This window comes from Rhincodon typus, chromosome 2 (genome assembly GCF_021869965.1).
Source record: "Rhincodon typus isolate 14 chromosome 2, sRhiTyp1.1, whole genome shotgun sequence".
Taxonomy (NCBI): Eukaryota; Metazoa; Chordata; class Chondrichthyes; order Orectolobiformes; family Rhincodontidae; genus Rhincodon; species Rhincodon typus.
The window spans coordinates 127,275,324-127,295,856 of NC_063333.1; the positions used below are offsets into that span (position 1 = coordinate 127,275,324).

At 42.6% G+C, this 20,533-nt stretch overlaps 1 protein-coding gene across 2 annotated transcripts in view; it reads left to right on the forward strand.

Moving 5' to 3' along the window:
• ctnnd2a (catenin (cadherin-associated protein), delta 2a) overlaps positions 1-20,533 on the forward strand; it is a 459,985-nt gene that overhangs the window by 367,324 nt on the left and 72,128 nt on the right. For both annotated transcript variants that reach the window (XM_048615969.1, XM_048615976.1), the window contains 2 exons: positions 12,910-13,027; positions 16,038-16,223. In XM_048615969.1, the coding sequence (XP_048471926.1) occupies positions 12,910-13,027; positions 16,038-16,223 (304 nt within the window). The remainder of the gene's footprint in view (positions 1-12,909; positions 13,028-16,037; positions 16,224-20,533) is intronic.

Sequence of the window (20,533 nt, forward strand, 5' to 3'; positions counted from 1 at the left end):
CTCTCCCCTTCAGAAGTAGCCCAACATTTCATATTATTGTAGTATAAAGGGATAATGGTAGATATGTATGCAGCAAATATACACCATCAGCAGTGTGAGGTTTTGTGTCATCAGAGCTTCTAGAGACATGATCCTGCATGCAGCCTCTGGCCCATCTATTTTTCTACATTGTTCTACCACGGTTAATGAATATTTAAGTCCTCTTCGGAGTCTCAAAGCAATATCTATTAAATGCAGCGTACGCCCGATGGCAATTTTGTTGCTCTTGTTTTATTCAATGATCTTATGGCTTGATACCTAGAAACAAAATCTTGCAGTGGAACTGTTTAGGAAACAGCCTTACAGTTTGACTCTCCCAGCTGCCCCTACTGTCGTGATTCTGGGAGGGCAAGAGCCAGAGATGATCAAGGCTATTAAATAACATTTGTATGAGCTGCGTTATTCTTACAGAATCAAGATAGAGGCCTGTTCTGATAGAATGGGTATCTGCAATTAATTAGACCTCAAATGCTGCGACAGCCAGAGCTGATAAAGTCTTATTAGCCACAAAAGCGTGCAAGGCACTGCATGAGGAATGGATGGACAGTGCAGAGAAAAATTATGTGATTGTTCTTACGTCCTGACGTGCTCATCTATCCTTGGCTTCTTCTGGGTTGGAGAATGAAAGTATGAATCCACTTTCCTGAAAACAAAATGAAGTGTGCGTGCATATTAAAATGGTTGTCTGGCTCATAAATTTGTAATATTGTTGCACTGATTTTTAATCACTGCAAATGTTCAGGAGAGCAGCTGAATGTTGTACGTGTTGTGGCTGTAAAACGCATCATCTAACATGAAGTAGAAAGGTGCAGCGTTTAAGTTACGGTTGCATAATTCTTCTGTGGTAGCATGATCTCTTCTGGAGCCGGGATACGTTTCTCAGAAGTGGCGACACTTTTGTTGATTACTGCCCTTGATTTATGCCGTTATCATTTTGAAAAATGTGTCGCCCAGCCGCAGGACTCATAGGAGAAAGAAAAATTCAAGCTTTCAGCTATAATTCAACTTTATCAGAATTGCTTTAATAAAGTTCCGAGGACAAATATTTTCTGCAGTGAATGATGGTGTGCCGTCTGCGCACTGGGGTAGAAGTTGACCATTGTTTTGCCCACATTCTGACTGGTAAGTGGGGTAGTTGGGGCAGGTAGGACTTTGTTACAGGGGCAGAATTCCACGTCTGGTCTGGTTGCACCTAAAGTACACCTGGGATTATATTGCCGGAGGCTACTCTCCAGGGGTGACGACCTGAAGTAAACACCAGTCTCAAGGGCAACTGGGAATGGGCAATAAATGCTGGCCAGCTAGCGATGCCCACATCCCACTCATGAATACATAAGAGTCCTTGTACTTGCGTGAATGAGGCCGTGTTTCAAGTCCATCTCATGCGGAAATCGTTTTGCAGTCAGCTGTTTTTTCAGCAGCCGGCAATAAAATGTTATGTCAAAAGACGTTACCGTGTGTAGTCAAGAGGAGTCCAATGCAGCCAGTTCTGCTATAACACGATAGTTGCGTTCTATGGCGTTATAGAAAATCGTGCCATAAAAATAGCGGGACCAATGGGAGAAGTGGTGTTAGGGGCAGACCACCAAAAAAAATCACTCAAACACCAAACACAAAGGATAGTACAATTTGAATAAATGTTTAATTCATATCTAATTACGAAATAAAAGTAAATTTAACACTCTAACTTGAAAAAATGTCAAGATGACTTCACGGGGGAGGAAGTTGTACTGTACCTCTCACAGAAAGCACTTCCTGACAAAGCCCGTGAAATGATCACATGACGCCAGCGCACAGACTCTTTCGGCGCTGACATTTTACATACTCATGACAAAGCCCGTGAAACGATCATGTGATGTCGACGTGTACTCCTCCACACACCGATAGAAGCACGTTATAGCCAACACAAGTGCGCGTTTTCGAAATAGCATTCCACTATTCGTCCGTCACATTACAGCCAATTTGTGTTGACGGAACATGCATTATAGTAGAACCAACTGTACAGTGTTGTGGACTGCTTCGGTGTTGCTGTGCGTCTACCTCCAGATCCCTCCATCTCCCCCCACCTCCCCCGCCCCCCCCTCACCTTCTCAGGACTCAATGTTTAGGCCCACGTATTTAGAAGGCCAAATAGTCATTTCTGCAGCATAGATGGGAGTTGTATGTCAGCACTCTGTGGAATCCCCGGTGTAGAAGACTCTGAGGGAGTTGTCCATCGGAAATTGAAGATTCCAATGTATAATTCCACTTTGCCTGGAACTCTCTGAAAGTATCCTTTCATGTCAGACAATTCAAAAGATTCTGCTGCATTAAGTAAATGATTACTTAGGGAACATCAAACTATTAAAAAGCTAACTGCTGGGTAACTGTTAAATTGACTACACAACCTAACACCTCCCCTCACCCCACCCGTAAATTACACCTCCTCAGACCACTTACACCCCTGGGAGACAGACAGACCTGGCATCACCACCCTGCTCCAGAGGACCTGGCACCTCCCCTGCCCAGGTTCCGACCATACTACCCCCTTGCCCTGCTGCAACCAGACACTCCACTTTCCCACAGCTCCCCAAACTCTGGAACCATCACTAGACCCAACAAACCCTGCAGGACCCACCGTCTCTGGGACTCGACTCCCCTGCCCAACAAGACGGGAGCTAATGTCCTGCCCAGGCCCTGCTCCGCCACTACCAGGTATCTCCCACTCACCCCAACCTACCCTAATCACTTTGTGGAGTGGAAACCTTGACTGTCAGGGAGACATGTTCTTAATCAACATAAAATCCATTTGGAGCTTCCATGACTGGCCAAGGGTGATGACTTCACTGACTTTCTCACCTGTGGATGGAACCACTTCCATCCCTTAAAATCCCAACCTGACAGGGCCCAGTTGTGAGAATGCTGCACTGTCAGAGATGCTTTCTTTCGGATGGGACGTGAAACTGATGCCCAGTTTGCACCATGTAAATGATTACACGGGTCTGTGCTCTCATGGTGCCGAGCAGTGGCATTCTCCCTAGACTCCTGACTGACATTCATCCCTCGAGAAACATATCCTTAAAAACAAAGCTGAGTTAGGTGGCCATCCCCTCATTCCTGCTTGTGGGGCCTTGCTGTGCACAAATCCGCCTCCATATTTCTGACATGACGTCAATGGCCAGCCTTCGAAAGTACTTCAAAGGTAAAATGTTTAGAAGACATCCTGAGGCTGTGAAAGATCTTGTATAAATATAAGTCTTTCTGTCCTTGTGGCACTGGGAAATAGTTAATGTCATTTTCTGATACAGTCAGCTGCTCACAGTTATTTTTAATCAAGCTGTTTGGAAATGTTATGACATGTCTCCAGGGTAGGTGGGATTTGAACCTGGACCTCCTGGCCCAGAGACAGGCACATGACCACTGCACCACAAGGGCCCCATCAGTGTTGGACTTAATTGTTTAGGATGATTCTAAACGCTGAATGAAGTAATGACCCTCTGGTAATTATTTGTAATCAGACCTTTTGAGTAGCACATTGATTATTTTTTGCAACTTTTCCAATCTAGAAGCGTGCCGCTTCGGTTAACTGCTGACCTATTAAATAGCTGCAATGAGCCAATGTGTGCCACCTTACAATGTCTCCTCTTGAATGGAACTATTTATAGCATGTAAAGCACCAGTCACAGCTCCCCCAGGTTTTCTGTTGCGTCTTCTTCGCATTCATTTAGCGAGTCCCATGGATGAGTGCATCATCCAACAAAGGATCAGTGTTAATGGAATGTTGACTTTTCTAAATGAATTCTCCTTTTCCGCTGAAAAAACTAATTACCGGGTACTCTCTTAGGAGCGATACTTCTACTCCTGGTTGTTAAGCTTACTTCATAGTGTTTGGAAAATTACGGTGAGGATTTTACGAACCCACCAGAGCTGGGCAGAGATGCGCGCAAGTTGGTGAAATGACAAAGGAGGGTGTCGGGAGGGAATGCAGCATCATGCTGCCATTCGTGGGATTTTTCAAACGGCAGAGATGCAGTGACTCAACTGCCCAGGGGGATGGGTGTGTAATTGGATTGATCCATTTACCTGCCTCTTTAACAGCCATTTCACGCCCTACCAGCATTTTACCATTGTCGGAACAACTCCCTGTCACACCGGGGGACTGCAAGGTACATTGACACAGCTGCACAGTGGTGCCCTAAGATGTGTGGCGCCTCTGTTCCTGGAGACTCCATTTCCCATGGAAGCCCCCTCCAGTAGCAATAGCCACCCCTGCAGCTCCAACGTTGCCGGTGGAGCATCTCACCCCTCTGAGTCTCTCAACTTGACCCAACATGTGAAGCAAATTTCTTCTTGGCCCTTTAACAGCATCTCAGAATTCCCTCCTGTTGCCTGAGCGATAGCCACGTCTACTGGGGCAGCAGTCAAGCTGCTAGTGCTTGGATTTCTTTTCTTTCAAAAATATACTTTCTTCATAAAAATATCTTTATGTATATACATGGTCACTAAAGCAGTTCAGTTATGTATAGTAGCATATAAAGAAACAAACATACAGTGGAGTTTGACTCTATCCAGCAAACGAACCAAAGGCATTTGTTACTTGTACAAGACTATATTTACATACAGTTGAGGCATCAGTAGTGCCTGATAACTGAATGGACCCCCAAAAAAATTCTTAGACAGTAGTCTTTCCCCACTGCACCTTGGCAGCAGCTGCCCCAAGTTTTAGTGTGCCCCTCAACACATAGTCCTGGACCTTGGAATGTGCCAGTCTGCAACACTCAGTCAAGGTCAACTCCTTGCTGTGGAAGAGCAACAAGTTTTGTGCAGACCAAAGAGCATCTTTCACTGAGTTGATAGCCTCCCGGGGAACAGACCATAGAACACAGAGTCCTGCACATGGAGCTGCTTGGGATGAACCATGATAAAAATCTTTACATCTCTCTCCAGACTTCCTTCACAAAGACACATTCCAGCAGGTAATGTGTGACATCTGTACACACACCACCCACCCCCTGCCCCGCAGTTGCTTCGAGGAAAGTGTGTCGTGGTGCAAAGAGTTCGGTTGTACCTGAAGGATCTCACGGGTAATGGTGCTCGTTGAAAAATTGAGGCAGTGGTTCAGAGAGGCCAGCTGTCATTGTTAATGGAACATTGTTCCTGGTAGCAGCCTCTTAATTGGCTGCCACAAGTAAAGTCCTGTGTGCTGCCTTATGTTAGCCTCAACAGTAGTGGCCTGAGCCACTCTGTGTACCTTTCAATAGCCTCTATGTTTATCAGATGGAACATAAAAGGAGCAATAAGTCATTTGGCCCAGTGAACCTGTTGTGCCATTCAATTAGATTATGGCTGATCTGCATATTAACTTGACTTATCTGCCTTCATTTTGTCATCCTTCATACGCATGATGGAAAAAGTGTTCATCAATACCAGCCTGTCCTAGCCTCAACGATTTATTTTGTGAGAGAAACCCAGATTTTCATCATCTTTTTGTTTAAAGAAACTTTTCTGACATAACCTCTGAAAGGCCCAGCTCCTATTTGAAGGTTGTCTAGCTTTGTGCTGGAATGTCCTACCAGAAGAAATAGCTGCTGTCTATTTACTTTGTCAAATAGCCTAATGATCGTAATCAACTCATTTACATCGCCTCTTAATCTTCTAAACTCGAGGGAATCCGAGCCTCGCCTGTACAAGCTGGCCTTATAATTTAACCCTTTTTAGCCCTGTATGATCCTGGTGAACGTGGCAAATTCAGTGTTATCAATGCATTATAAATGGAAGAAAATGTACCAAAGGAAAAGCCTGTTCAACTTAGCAAGAATGTTCATCTGACACATGACCATGGAGTTTCCTCATTAATCTGCAATACAATAATGTCTACACTTCAAAAGAAATTCATTTTGAGACATCCTGGAGACATAACGAGCAGCTAAATATTTTTGATTTCCTTGCTCGGTCACAGATCAGTTGAATTTATCCTATCACTGACTTATCACAATGGCCTGTTCTCATTTGAAAAATAGAATGCAGCCGGCGTCACGATCCATCTAAAAATAGGTCTTAGTGAAGCCTTAACAGCTTCTGATCTCATTTAGTCGCTTGATTGTGCAAATGTGAGTATCGCTATGAAAAAGAAGCTGTTAAGGCTTTTCATGAGGTGGAAGACTGACAACTTTCAGAGGGAGCAACAATTTGTAATGCATGAAGAAAGGGTGCCGATTGGTTGGCAAGCTGACTCACATTGCTCGTGGTTTTGTGATGGCAAATGTGTCAGGGAGCTCTTATCCCCCTGTGCTTCTGCTTAATTCAAAAAAGGGGAAATGCCTGAATGTGTTCCTTTCTACTGCGAACAGGTCTCTGCAAATGAATGTATGTAGCTTCGAGCAAACCCCAGTGAGCCAATTCCCAAACCGACTGATAATCTAATGTTGGTTCTTAGTGTAATACATAGCACGATCAGCAAATGCTGTCCTGTGGGCACAATTACTTCTAATAATCGATATTATGTTCTGAGTTTTGCAGGGACAGACTGTTTGTACCTGGTTAGTATTCTGTCTGTTCTGAACAGCCAATGGGACACGCTGGTTGATACAATCCACCCATAGTGCCTGGCATCACCTTGGCACCAAAATTCATGTATGGTATTAGACCTTTGTCAGCTAATCAGAATGGCTTTATGGCAACATCCTGTTTATGGTAAATACCACTAGTTTGGCCATTGCATACCAGTGGTATAAAGTGACTAGCTTCATCTAATCAAACATTTGAGATACCTTACACTTCCAGGGTAATCCAAAGTAGACTGGGCACATTTCAGGCCCCAAAATAGTGGCTTTAGGTCCCCACAATTTCATCACTTTGATCCCGTTTTCTCTGGACACTGACATTGACTCCACCGTCCAGGTCACCCCTGCACTCTGTGATATCCCGCACGCTGTAATATCCCGCACTCTGTGATATCCCGCACTCTGTGATATCCCACATGCTGTGATATCGCGCACGCTTTAATATCCCGCACGCTGTAATATCACGCACGCTGTAATATCCCGTACGCTGTAATATTCCACATTCTTTGATACACTGCACACTGTAATATCCTGCACTCTGTAATAGCCTTTGGCGATGATCTTTTCATCCTCACTGTCCACGGGTTTAGTGCCGGAAGATTGGAGAGTGGCAAACATCATTCCCTGTTCAAAAAAGGGAATAGGGATAACCCCGAAAATTACAGGCCAGTTAGTCTTACTTCAGTGGTGGGCAAATTATTGGAAAGGGCTCTGAGAGATAGGATTTATGATCACTTGGGTAGGCAGTTTGATTCGTGATAGCATGGATTTGTGAGGGGTACATCATGCCTCACAAACCTTATTGAATTCTTTGAAGAGGTGACCAAACACGTGGTTGAAGGTAGAGCAGTGGATGTGGTATACATGGATTTAAGTAAGGCGTTTGATAAGGTTCCCCATGGTAGGCTCATGCAGAAAGTAAGGAGGCATGGGATAGGGGGAAATGTGGCAGATTGGATTCAAAATTGGCTGAATCTTAGAAGACAAAGGGTGGTAGTGGACGGAAAATATTCAACATGGTGCTCAGTTACAAGTGGTGTACCACAAGGATCTGTTCTGGGTCCTCTTCTATTTGTGATTTTTGTAAATGATTTGGATGAAGGAGTGGAAGCGTGGATTAGTAAGTTCACGGATGATACGAAGGTGGGTCAAGTTGTGGATAGTGTGGAGGGCTGTTCTAGGCTACAAAGGGACATTGATAGGATGCAGAGCTGGGCTGAGAAGTGGCAGATGGAGTTTAACCCTGAAAAGTGTGAGGTGATTCATTTTGAAAGGACAAACCTGAAAGCAGAATACAGGGTTAATGGAAAGATTCTTGGCAGTGTGGAGGAGCGGTAGGATATTGGGGTTCATGTCCACAGTTCCCTAAAAGCTGCCACCCAGGTAGATAGAGTTGTTAAGAAGGCGTATGGTGTGTTAGCTTTCATTAATAGAGGGATTGAGTTCAAGAGCCATGAAGTCATGCTCCAGCTATACAAAACCCTGGTTCGGCCACATCGGAGTTCTGGTCACCTCATTACAGGAAAGATGTGGAAGCGTTGGAAAAGGTGCAGAGGAGAGTTACCAGGATGTTGCCTGCAATGGAGGGAAAGTCTTACGAAGAAAGGTTGAGTGAGCTAGGGCTTTTCTCTTTAGAACAACGGAGGATGAGAGGTGACTTGATAGAGGTGTATAAAATGATCAGAAGTATAGATAGAGTGGACAGCCAGAGACTTTTTCCTAGGGTGGAGGTAGCTATTACAAGGCGGCATAGTTTTAAAATGAGTGGAGGTAGCTATAGGGGAGACGTCAGAGGTAGGTTCTTTACTCAGAGAGTGGTAGGGGCGTGGAATGCATTGCCGGAGAGGGTAGTGGAGTTGGCCTCATTAGGGGCATTTAAGTGGCTATTAGATAGGCATATGGCTGATAGTATAAGGTAGGGGAGGAGGTTAGATAGATGTTAGGTTTAGGGTGAAAGTTTGGCACAACATCATTGGGCGAAGGGCCTGAACTGTGCTGTACTGTTCTATGTTCTGTGTTCTATGTTCTATCCCGCATGCTGTGATAGCCCACACGCTGTAATATCCCACACTCTGTGACATTCCGCACTCTGTGATACACTGCACACTGATATCCCACACACTGTAATATCCCGCACACTGTAATATCCTGCACACTGTGATACACTGCACACTGTGATATCCCACACGCTGTAATGTCCCACACGCTGTAATGTCCCGTACGCTGTAATGTCCTGCATGCTGTAATATCCTGCACTCTGTGATATCCCACATGCTGTAATATCCTGCACTCTGTGATATCTCACACGCTGTGATATCGTCCATGCTGTGATATCCCACACTCTGTGATAGCCCGTATGCTGTAATATCCTCCATGCTGTAATATTCCGCATTCTTTGATACACTGCACTGTGATATCCCACACTCTGTGATATCCCACATGCTGTGATATCCCGCATGCTGTGATATCCCACACTCTGTAATATCCTGCACGCTGTGATATCCCGCACGCTGTGATATCCCACACACTGTGATATCCAGCACTCTGTGATATCCCGCACGCTGTGATATCCCACACGCTGAAATTTAAGTTTTCTATTCTGCAATGCTCTCCCTTTTACTGCTCTGACTGAGTAAAAGAAAAACAAATTTTTATCTGGCAGTTTAGAGGACTTGCTGCCTTAGAGAACTTACAAGAGGGATGTAGGCATGGATCAAAGTACAAAATCCTGTCCCATGATCAGTATGACATCCCCCCAGACAGATTGACTATCCTCACCCAGATTGGCAGTTTCACAGAGTCTGGGCTCAGCTGGCACACGAATAGGGAAGCGGCGATGAATAAAGCTGATCATGGAGATCAGATGCAGTTGAGCAGTTGGCTGGCACAGCGGATGATGTGAATAGAGTATCTTAATAATTGTTTACAAATTTCACTTAGGCACATTGTCACAAAATCATATTCATGTCATGAATAGCTTTCCACTGAGAAAGCACTGTCATGGTGCTCAGGCATTTGTAAGAAGGAGCTTGGTAGAACGTACCATCTGTTTGAACAGACAGCCATTAACGCTTGTTGAAGAATTAATTGGTTTGCTCACTGAATCTGGGGAATGTCACTTCAGTGAGTTTTCACATTAGGTAGGCACCTCATTGCAGAACTGCTGGTTACTGTGTTGTTTACAGGCCTGCAAATTTCACTTTATCAAGCTACATCTTTTAACAATGACATTTTCCACTTGGTATTCCCAGTTTTCTGTGTGATGGGAAGATTGAGGACATCATTTTGTCTATTTTTATTCATTCATGGCATATAAGCATCGCTGGCAAGAGCGGAGTTTATTAATCGTACCTAGTTTTCTTTGGGAAGATAATGGTGAAGCACATTTTAAACCATTGCAATTCGTGCAGTGTTGGTACACCTACAGATGATATCAGGAATGGGGTTCCATGATTTTGAACCAGCTACAGTGAAGGATTGATGACATGGTTCCATTGGCCGTGTGAGTTGGACAGAGTTTACAGACATTGATGCTCCCGTGCATCTGTTGCCCTGGTCCTTCTCGATGGTAGTGATTACAGGTTTAGAAGGTACTCTCAGATGAGACTTGGCAAGATGCTGTGTGCAGTACACATTGCTGCCTCTGTGGATCAGTGATGAAGAGAGTGAATGAAGGATGGGTATCAGTCAAGCAGGCTTTTTATTTCTGGAGATGGTAAGAACTGCCAAGGGTCCTGACCCGAAACCTCAACTTTTCTGTTCCTCTGATGCTGCCTGGCCTGCTGTGTTTCTCCAGCTCCACACTGTGTTATCTCTTTTTATTTCTAGATGCTGTCAAGCTTCTTGAGTCTTGAGTGAGCTGTAATGATCAGGAAGTATTCCATCATTTTCCTGACTTGTGCCTTATAGATGGTGGCAAAATTTTGGGAAGCCAGGAGAAGATACAGAGTTTATAGGCCCAGAGCTGCCTTTAGAGCCACAATAGTGCGGGTGCAGTAGCTTTTCTTTTCAGTGGAAACGTCATGGTATTGATTAATCAAAGGTAATGCCATTGAATGTCATGGGGAAATCAGATACTCTCGTTGGAGGTGGTCATTGCCTGTCACTTGTGCAACATAAATGTGACTTGTCACTTATCAGTCCAGGCTTGAATTTGTCCATGTCTTGCTGCATATGGACATTGACTGCTGAGGAGTTGCAGATGGACACACTATGCAATTATCAATTACCTTATGATGAAGAAAGGTTATTGGTTAAGCAGCTGAGGATGGTTGGGCCTGGGGCACTACCCTGAGAAACTCTTGCACTGTTGATCAGGGGCTGATGTAATTAATGTCCACCAGGCATAGCCATCGTCTTTTTGCTCGGTAGGACTACAACCAGTGTAGCAATTTTTCACTGATTTCTGTTGACTTCAGATTCGCTAGGGCTCCTTATCACGCTTGGTAAAATTCTGCCACAATGTCAAAGGCAATAACTCTCTCCTCACTCTTGGAATTCAGCTATTTTGACTATGAATCGATCAAAACAGTAACAATGTCTGACGCATGCTGTCCCTGGTGGAATTTAAATTGAGCATCTGCAAGCAGATTATTGTTGTGTTAAGTGCCAGTTGACAGCACTGTCAATGACATCTATCACTTTGCTGATGATTGAGAGCCGACCGATTGAATGGTAGTTGACTGGATTTGATTTATCATGATTTTTGGGCAGTATCAGCTAGGTGCCACCGTTGTGGTCACACTGGAAGAATGTGGCTAGCGCCACAGCTAATTTTAGTGCACAGATATAGTACTAGTGACAGAACGTTGTCAGGGCTTGCAGCCTTTGCCATCAACACTTGTTGTTATCATGCAGAGTGAAGTGAATTGTGGAGAGTGTACGACAGCTCCCACTACCTTATAAATGAATGGACCCCAACTATTTAAAAGCAGGCACAAACAAATGATGATCCTGCACAAAATACACTCTCTGATCCACACGGCTTGCTCCACACAACTCTAATGTCTTGTGCATTGCAATGTACATACCCCATGCCACTTGAAAGCTATGTGATCTTCTGGAGAGGAAAGAAAGGAGACAAAAACCCAGGCTATTGGGGGAAAGAGATCAGGAAACTTTCTGTCTGGTCAGAACTATCCAGTAGATCATCCAGTTCCTGATTAATGTTGCATGCGACTTGTTGCTGTTTTACCTCAGCAATTCTTGTTGTAAATTTTGAATTATTCCAGTGCAAAAGTGAAAGATTGAATTTTGGGTTCAGAGTTTATATTATTTTGGGAGGCAAATTGACTTTTTCTTTAACAAGATTTTACTGGGAGAGAACTGCTCTTACATCAACCAATGCAGAGCCAAGATGAGAATGACAAAGGAATAATCTCCGCAAAAGTTTTTTCTGTAAACTATTGAGATTTCTTTGAAAGCCCAGCAGAATGTTTAAGCTGCAATTGTTTACACTTTTAATAGCTTCCTGGGGATTTAAAGCTGAATCATTTCTAAATCAGTTCATGGAGCAGCAAGAACAAGCAACGCAACTATGTGAAGAGTCATCATGGCATAAAACTCCTAGCCAACAGATGGTTTTGAATATTTTAATAACCTCAATGTTGCAAATCTTTATACTTTATTTACAGCAAGGACAGTTGACACTTCTTTCAACAACGTAGACATCAGTTCCAGTGGCAGCTATTCAATAATACATGAAACTAACTCTGTCAACAATGAGGAGACTATCATGTATAATGTAGCAGCGCGATATCCCTACTCCACAGCGATGTTCCTTTTACATACTAGTATATTTAAGCAGTGAATGGATATCCAAATTGCTCATTTTTAACCTTGAGATTCCAACTGTATTGATTTTCCCGTACTCCAAAGCAATCTTTTGGGAATCCATAAAAAAATGAGGAAGTGACTTAGATGAAATCCTATTTCCTGTCTACATTAGCGACCTGCCAGTATTGACCCAGATCTCCAGGAACTCTAGATTAACTGCCATGACAACTACTACAGTCAAACCCTAGAAGAAAGTCGTTGCTTGCACACAAATGTAGAGCTGCCACTGATCCGTTCTGTGTCATCTTTATATTATTGTACTGGTTTCGAGGCATTTCCACAACTCTCGAAGAATGCTAGTTGTCGAACACTCTAACCTTATGACAACGTAGCTCTAATTTTGAGAACACTCCCTTAAGTTAGATTCTGTTTGTGCTACTTTCTCAAATTCTCGGATCACATGAGTGTGTGTCACTTCCCTCTGTGACTTGTACAGTTAACCCTTTAATCGGGATTTAGCCTAACATTCTCAACTGTACTGCACCCTTTGCAGGAATGTGAGCTCAGCTGGTGAAGAGGCACGGAGAAGGATGAGGGAATGCGACGGCCTTACTGATGCTTTGCTGTACGTGATTCAATCCGCTCTGGGAAGCAGTGAGATTGACAGCAAGGTATGACAATTGTCAGATTTTATTATGTCTTATTCAGTGTCACTGGGATAAAGGGGACTGAGATTTTTGGATTGCAGCAGCACTAAACTCTTTGACTTTACAGAAACATTATTTCACTTCCAAAAACTTTATTTCCTACCAAAATTTATATTGATCAATGCAGGTTATCTTCAGGAGAAAATGTCTGTGAAAATTTACTTGCTAATAACAGGATATAAAGTCCAGTTCTGCGGAAGGGTCACCCGACCTGAAACATTAACTCTGATTTCTCTCCACAGATGCTACCAGACCTGCTGAGCTTTTCCAGCAATTTACGTTTTTGTTTCTCAGTTACAGCATCTGGAGTTCTTTTGATTTTTATTTAGGATATAAGTCATGTTTAAAATACCTAGCGGTATATCGTCAAGAGTTGCGTACAGTATCAACACACAAAGATATCACTTGACTTTCTCAAGAAAACTTTAACTTGCCTTTCAAGAATATAAGCAGTTTTCATTGCAGACACAGTACCTTATGAACTGAAATTTTGCCTTTTATAAGTTTTGTGAATTATCATACAGCAGATTCTATCCACTGCAAGAGGGAATATTTGACATGTAGTCAGATGGTTGCACTAATAGGTTATAACTAATTGTTGGAATATGTTTACCAGATAATTACAGAGATGCAGTAAAGCATAGCACCACATTACAGTAAATGCCAAATTTGAATAGCTCTAATGAACTTCAAATATTAGAACCATATCTTTAGAAAGTAGTGGATCTAAATTCAAGCAACCTCAAATTTAAGGATAAGTTTGTACAAATACTTCACGTTGATAGAGGGACAGATAAATATTAACATTGCTTGACTCCCTGGAACATTGACCCACAAAGGGAGCACGAAATGGCCAGGTGAATAGGTGCCAATTCAAATGGTCTGATATGTCACGACTTTCAGAGCAAGGTTAATATTTTTACTGACTTGTTTAGACTCTGATGAACCAGCAAGCTGAGGAGATTGCTGACTGACATCAAAATATGGAACATGAAAAGTCATTCCCTGTTATACAGTCAACCCACCCGTTCATTTTCATGGACCTCAAGTGTAGTCTTTCCTTTGTATTCACTATTCCCACAGTCACCCCAGGAATGCAAAGTTCTGCACAGAGTGTGCAAACTCAGTAAATCACCCCTTTTATTTTCCTGGTGACTTTGTGTTTGGATCTGAAATAAAAGCGATATTACTGGAAACAAGCAGAAAGCTCACATGATGGTCCAAAATGTAATGTTTCACTTGCGTTTCATTAGGTTTCATCCCCAGTCTATGCTGAATGAGTTGATCTTAATTTGTCCCACTAGTACAACTGGCCACAACAACGTAGAGCCTGGCATTGAGACAAGACCATATCTTATTCTGTTGTGCTTCCTTCCACAGTTAAATATTCCACTGACTCTCACTATTAAGGTTATGGGATAAATGATGCAAGTACAATCCCAACAACTTACACTGTCTGCCTTAATCACAGGAAGACTCCCTGAGACGGAGGAATAGTGCTTGGTATTGCTCTAGTGTCAATTCACTCATGACATAGTAGGCAAACTATTTTGGTCAATTTACTTTCCTGCACTTAGTAATAAAATGACAAACTCTACATCATAACAGAGAAGCTCTTTCATAAATTGAGAAAACAACATTGAGGTAGGGATGCCATTCGTTTAGAAACTCTCATTCAATATTGGGATGTTATTGATCCATGGCCCAAAGCATGAGCTCTGGTTTTGTTTAATAGCATGCAATATAGTTAATAGCTACACATTGAGTTCATGCCACAGATATAAACCGCATCCAGACTTTACAATGCCACATGGATGGCATAGTGGCTCAGTGGTTAGCACTACTGCCTCACAGCACCAGGGACCCAGGTTTGATTCAAACCCTGGATGACTGCCTGTGTGGAGTTTGCTCATTCTCTGGAACAGTTTCTTCTGAGTGCTCCGGTTTCCTCCCACTGTCCAAAGATATGCAGAATAGGCGGATTAACCATGCTAAATTGTCCAGGGATGTACAGGTTAGGTGGATTAGCCACGGGAAATGTAAGGTTTCAGAGTAGGGTGATAGGTCTGGGTGGGATGCTCTTTAGAGGGATGGAATGGACCAGATGGGCTGAATGGCCTACTTCCACACTTCAGGGATTCTATGATTCCTTGATCTGACAGGTGAATTTTTTTGTATTACTTTTGTAGCATGCTCATTTAAGCGTTCACCAACCCTGGCATACAAACCCCTTCCAGCAAGTTACAACACAAGTCTTCTGGAGAGCATCTCAAGTTAATAATTCATTTCCACAACTCCTGATAATTTTGCCACCTGTCATAATAAACAGTGGAGACTAAGCCAGAGACTTGTACCACAGCATCAACCAGGAGAGATGATGGTCACTTGGCAACTGAAGGCAACAAAGGAAGATAATTAGGACATGCTGCCTTTGTTGGCCGAGAATTAGCATACTGAATTTCAATGTTTGGTGGTGGTTTGGAACATATTTAATTGGAACTTGCATCAAAGCATCAACGAGCCTACGATACTTGCCTTTAGTTATTGGTAAACAATACTACGAGAAACAGATATGTGGTTAGATGCGAAGATTGAGACATTGTTATCCCAGTTCTGAGGAAGGGTCACCAGACCCAAAATGTTAAATCTGATTTTCTCTTCACAGATGCTGCCAGACCTGCTGGGCTTTTCCAGCAACTTCTGGTTTTGTTTCTGATTTACAGCATCTGCAGTCCTTTCTGTTTTTAAATTGTTGTCCTAGTTGCTGATAGCCTTGTGAAAACAAATCCCATCTTGAGCCTCCCTTACTTTTATCAGCAGAGCTTTGGGAATAGAACAAAGTGAGCAGGGCTAATTGACGAATTGTACAACGCTTTCATAGAGTTGGAATGTCATGATGGATCAAAAGGCCTCTTGTGTTTTTTCATTCTATAATGCAATGTCATTTATTTTGGCCTGTCTTTCCTCCTCCTAGACAATTGAGAATTGCGTCTGCATCTTGAGGAACCTTTCTTATCGGCTGGCAGCGGAAACAGCCCAAGGACAGCAGATGGGCACAGATGAATTTGATGGGTTACTGTGCAGCGACAGCAATGGGAAGGACAGCGAGAGTTCAGGTTGCTGGGGCAAGAAGAAGAAGAAAAAGAAGGGTCAAAATCAGGTGATAATCCATCTCAACTGAGGATTGGGTCAACTTATCCATGGGTTAGGGATGACTGAACTTGTGTGTTTGTGCCGTTAAGTAGTCCAATAACTGGGCTCCATCCTTTTTGTTATATCAAGTGACTATGTGACATTTCAAGATGGATTGGTGTTGGTGGTTTTATGGAAGTATGTTCTGAATCATTTTTTTCTTGTGAGTACAACATGCAACAATGAAGTAATGACAGACTGTGGACTTCCATGCATTTCCTCAACAATGACATGGTGTCAAAACTGTGCAAACTTTCTACTGTTCTGAGATAGTTCCGAAGTATATTTTTCACCCATCCAATAGGAGAATTCTTCAGTGAGCCAGTTTTTTTAATAAGTGAAGCAATTATTGTAGCAGAAAACAACTTTGTGTCCCCTCCCACTAGTATCAATTAAGTGGTTCGTGTTACCTGAAAACTACTCTGCCAAGGTTATTATCATCATAGAGTGTAGCAGGAGTTGAGTGATCCTCTGCGTCTTCTCCCATCACATCAGGCATTTATAAACCTTGGGGAGCAAGAATCTACTTGAAAAAATATGGCAGGAATGTAAAGAACAAACTGTAAAAAATGACTGAAGACCTGTTTGAAGTTATTTTTTAGTGAGTTTAGCAAGTATGTGACTCTAGGAGAAAGACTGTAGGAAAAAACATAACACCTAAATGTGTCTGGGGTTGTTTGTGTAGAGTGAATGCTGTGTTAATCTTCCTCAAAATCCAGTTGGCATTGGCCATCATCTGGGGTCAGTGTAGTGTTCACGGACCTAATGGAAATTAACTGACCTTTATATTCCCTCCGCTGCAAGTTGTAGGGTCCACTGCATCTCAGCTTCCTAGCTCCCTCAAGATGAGAAAGTTCAACAATAGTCCTCCAGAAAGGAGAGAGTTGTGGCTGAAATTGACATAGGTGTTCACAGCTCCAACAAGTGATTTTCAAATAAAAAATATGCCTTAATATAACAGATTTAATTTTGAGATAAGCCTTCTGGATCCAGTATGACATCGATGCAGTCTTCTATGGTTGGTGCACCATTTTAAGAAGTTAAATGTTGCTTAAAAGGAACATAAAGTTGAAGCTTTTTATGTTGCATTCATCAGGACTCAAATGTAAGAAAACCAATTTTAGGAGGGAATTGCAATTTATGCAACACAAGAATAAGATACTCATTATTTGTGTATGTTTACACAAGAGATGCAGCAGAAACTGTTAAATATTAACTGTCAATCTTAGTTCACTCATTAAATTCAAAACAGACAAGTTGATTCTGCTTGGTTACATGTTGCCCATGGAGATACAGCAGGGGTGGGCTGTCTCCAATAACCTTTCCTCTTTATTGTGGAAACATATTCATTTTGCCTACAAGAACAGGACCCTGCTTCTAGCACATGCAAATGAATCAGACTGTGGGCCTGATCGCTAATCTTAAATTGGTTTCCATGTAATTCTCAGTTCAATCATGATTATTTAGTCCATTTAAACGTTGCTTGTTGCAGAATCGCATCTACTGTTGGACATTACGTTCTGAGTTTTGCAAGCACAGGCTGGTCGTCATGATAGCACTGAGGATATGTTGTTTCATATGGCCCTCAACTGTTGGGACATTCAGCCTACATGCTTGTTATCAAGCAGTCTTTCTAACCCATGTACCATATTAGTCATTGTTGTGGTGAGCAATGACTTGACGGTAACCTTCTGTTAATGAAAATTATCCCTCATGTGCAATGTAGCAGTGTGAAATGGCTAACTTCATCTCTGATAATTTGAGATGCCTTACCATCCCAGGGTATTGTCGGGTAGACCGGGCACTGGTCAGAACCAAAGGCAGCACCCCATAAATCCATTCATGTGTATTCAGCAAGTGATCATTTCATCAAGGCAACTATTAGATTAGTAAAGTCAACGTTGTCCCAGAAGACCATAGGGCTGCTAAATCATTATAGAGAGATGTTTGGTGGTGAGCTTAACCTGAGGATCACCGCACCTCAGGCAAGTGGTGAGATTGAGAAGATGGGACCTTCATGGTAACCTCACTCGTGCAGGAATTGAACTCACGCATCGCAAACCAGCATTCAGCCAATTGAGCTGTTATGTTAATCAGAGTCAATGTGCGTGGTTTGAATAAAATCAGTTTACTAAAATTACAAATTCCTTTTGGAACCCCATGCGACCTGTAGTCCAACAAATCAGCACCCTGTTATGCTGTATAAATTATGTTTCTTTTCTAAAGTTTGTTTTCTTACATTTGAGTCCTAATGAGTGCAAGATGAAAAGTTTAAATTTGACATCTCCTTTTGGCAATGTTTAAGCTCTGTACTACCAAGCAATTGTTTCAAGAAGTGGAATGGAGAGTTTCCATTAATGTTCCATTGCTCACAATCTCAGGATTTTGAAATGGCCAATAAGGTGGTTTTAAAGTGTAAGCACAATTGTAAAGTGGTATATCAGGCAGATAATTTGCACAGTTTAAGGCACCATAAACAGTAATGTTTAATTAGGATGGATACTGACTCAACATTGGAGAAAATACCCCTGCCATTCAATAAAATGCTCAGGGGATATTTTACATCCACCTGAAAGAGCAAATCAGCCCTGGGTTTCACGTCTCGTTGACAATGCAGCACTTTATACATCAGCTGTAGCTCCGTGGGTCATACCTCTGCCTGAACTGTAAGATTGTAGGCTAAAAACATAAGAATGTTCAGCCCCTTAAAGCCACTTTTCAGTTCAGTTGGCTGATCTCAACTTCACTTTCCTGCTCACATCCCACACCCCTGAGTTCCTGGGAGAACTAAATTCTGTCTATTTCAGCCTTAAAGATACACAGTGATCCATCATCCAGATCCCTCTGGGATAGAAAAGATCAGTGATTCACAGCCCACTGAGTGAAGACATTTATCCGTGTTTCAAATGATCAAACCCTTATGGTAAAACAGTGTTCCACATATTCTGGATTCTCTATGCGGTTGAGTTCCTGTATCCACTCTCACAATCTTGGGTGTTTGAATAATACCACATCTCATTCTTATAAACTCCAGACAATACAGGCCCATTCAAACACTCATTAGCTTCTCACCCCAGTTCCGATTCAGGGTTTGACCATATCAAAACTGACACTGCACTACAAATCTGAGGGAGCACTGCAGTGTCATATGTGTCACTTTTACACACGGGACATTATATCAATGATAAAAGACTCCAGAGCATTAAGAACTTGGGGGTATTATTTCTGGTGCGCTGGCCAGTATTCATCCCTCAGTCGAGATGACAAAAACAGGCTATCTCATTGTTATTGTGTTGCTGTTTATGGGAGCTTTCTGTGCACAGTTGGCCATCCTGAGTCCGCCCTTATGACTACATTTCAAAAGCGCTTCATTGGCTGTAAAGCATTTTGAAATGTTCTGTGAACATGAAAGGTACAACGTAAATGCAAATCTTTCTTCCTAACAGTGCAGCGCTCTCTCAATGCTATACTGGGACAGGGATGTACTTATCTGTCTGGAGTGGGAATTGAATCAATAAACTCCTGACCCAAAGATGAGTGTGCTATCACATGAGCTCCAGCCAATAGCTTATAACGGTAGGCCGATTATTTTAGCTGGTCCCACTTGCTCCGCTGTTTTCCTGTGCAGCCTTAGAAGATCCTATGAGATAAATGTCACCCTATTTTATGCTGTTACTGTGCTAAAATTTATTCAAGTCTCCCCTTGAGCTTTGATCTTCCTACCACCTTCTCCTGCCCTTTGTGCTAGTTGACAGCAAAATGACATTTTAAAAGAAGCTTTCTGCAACTATAATATTTTTAGAATCTGTTGTAATGACGAACTATGTGCGTGGAGATGTTCTGAATCTATCTGGAGATGTTTGGCACGAGGATTGCTGAAGTAGTCTAACACTATAAGACGTAGTCGCTCCCTGTTTGAAATTATAGTCTGATTGAGATCAGAAGCAACCCCCGTGCTGGATGAACCTCTCCAATTCTTCGCAAAACTGCTAGCTCCAGCACTGTACGTTAATGCAATGTTGGTGCCATTGGTCAGGATTTTAGCCCAGTCACTAATGTGCAAAAAGTTGGGGAACATTTATTCCTGCAATGTCTGTCCCAAGGGATAAAATGCTTTTAAATTTTGCCACTCAGCAACTCAAGTAATACAGGCCGGGTATGGCCGGGTTGTGCCGTCCCATGTTAGTTATCTGTTTCAACCCAAACCTGGACTATAACCTGGTGTCGTGTGATTTCTGACCTTGTCCACTCCAGTCCAAATCGGCACTCCACATCATG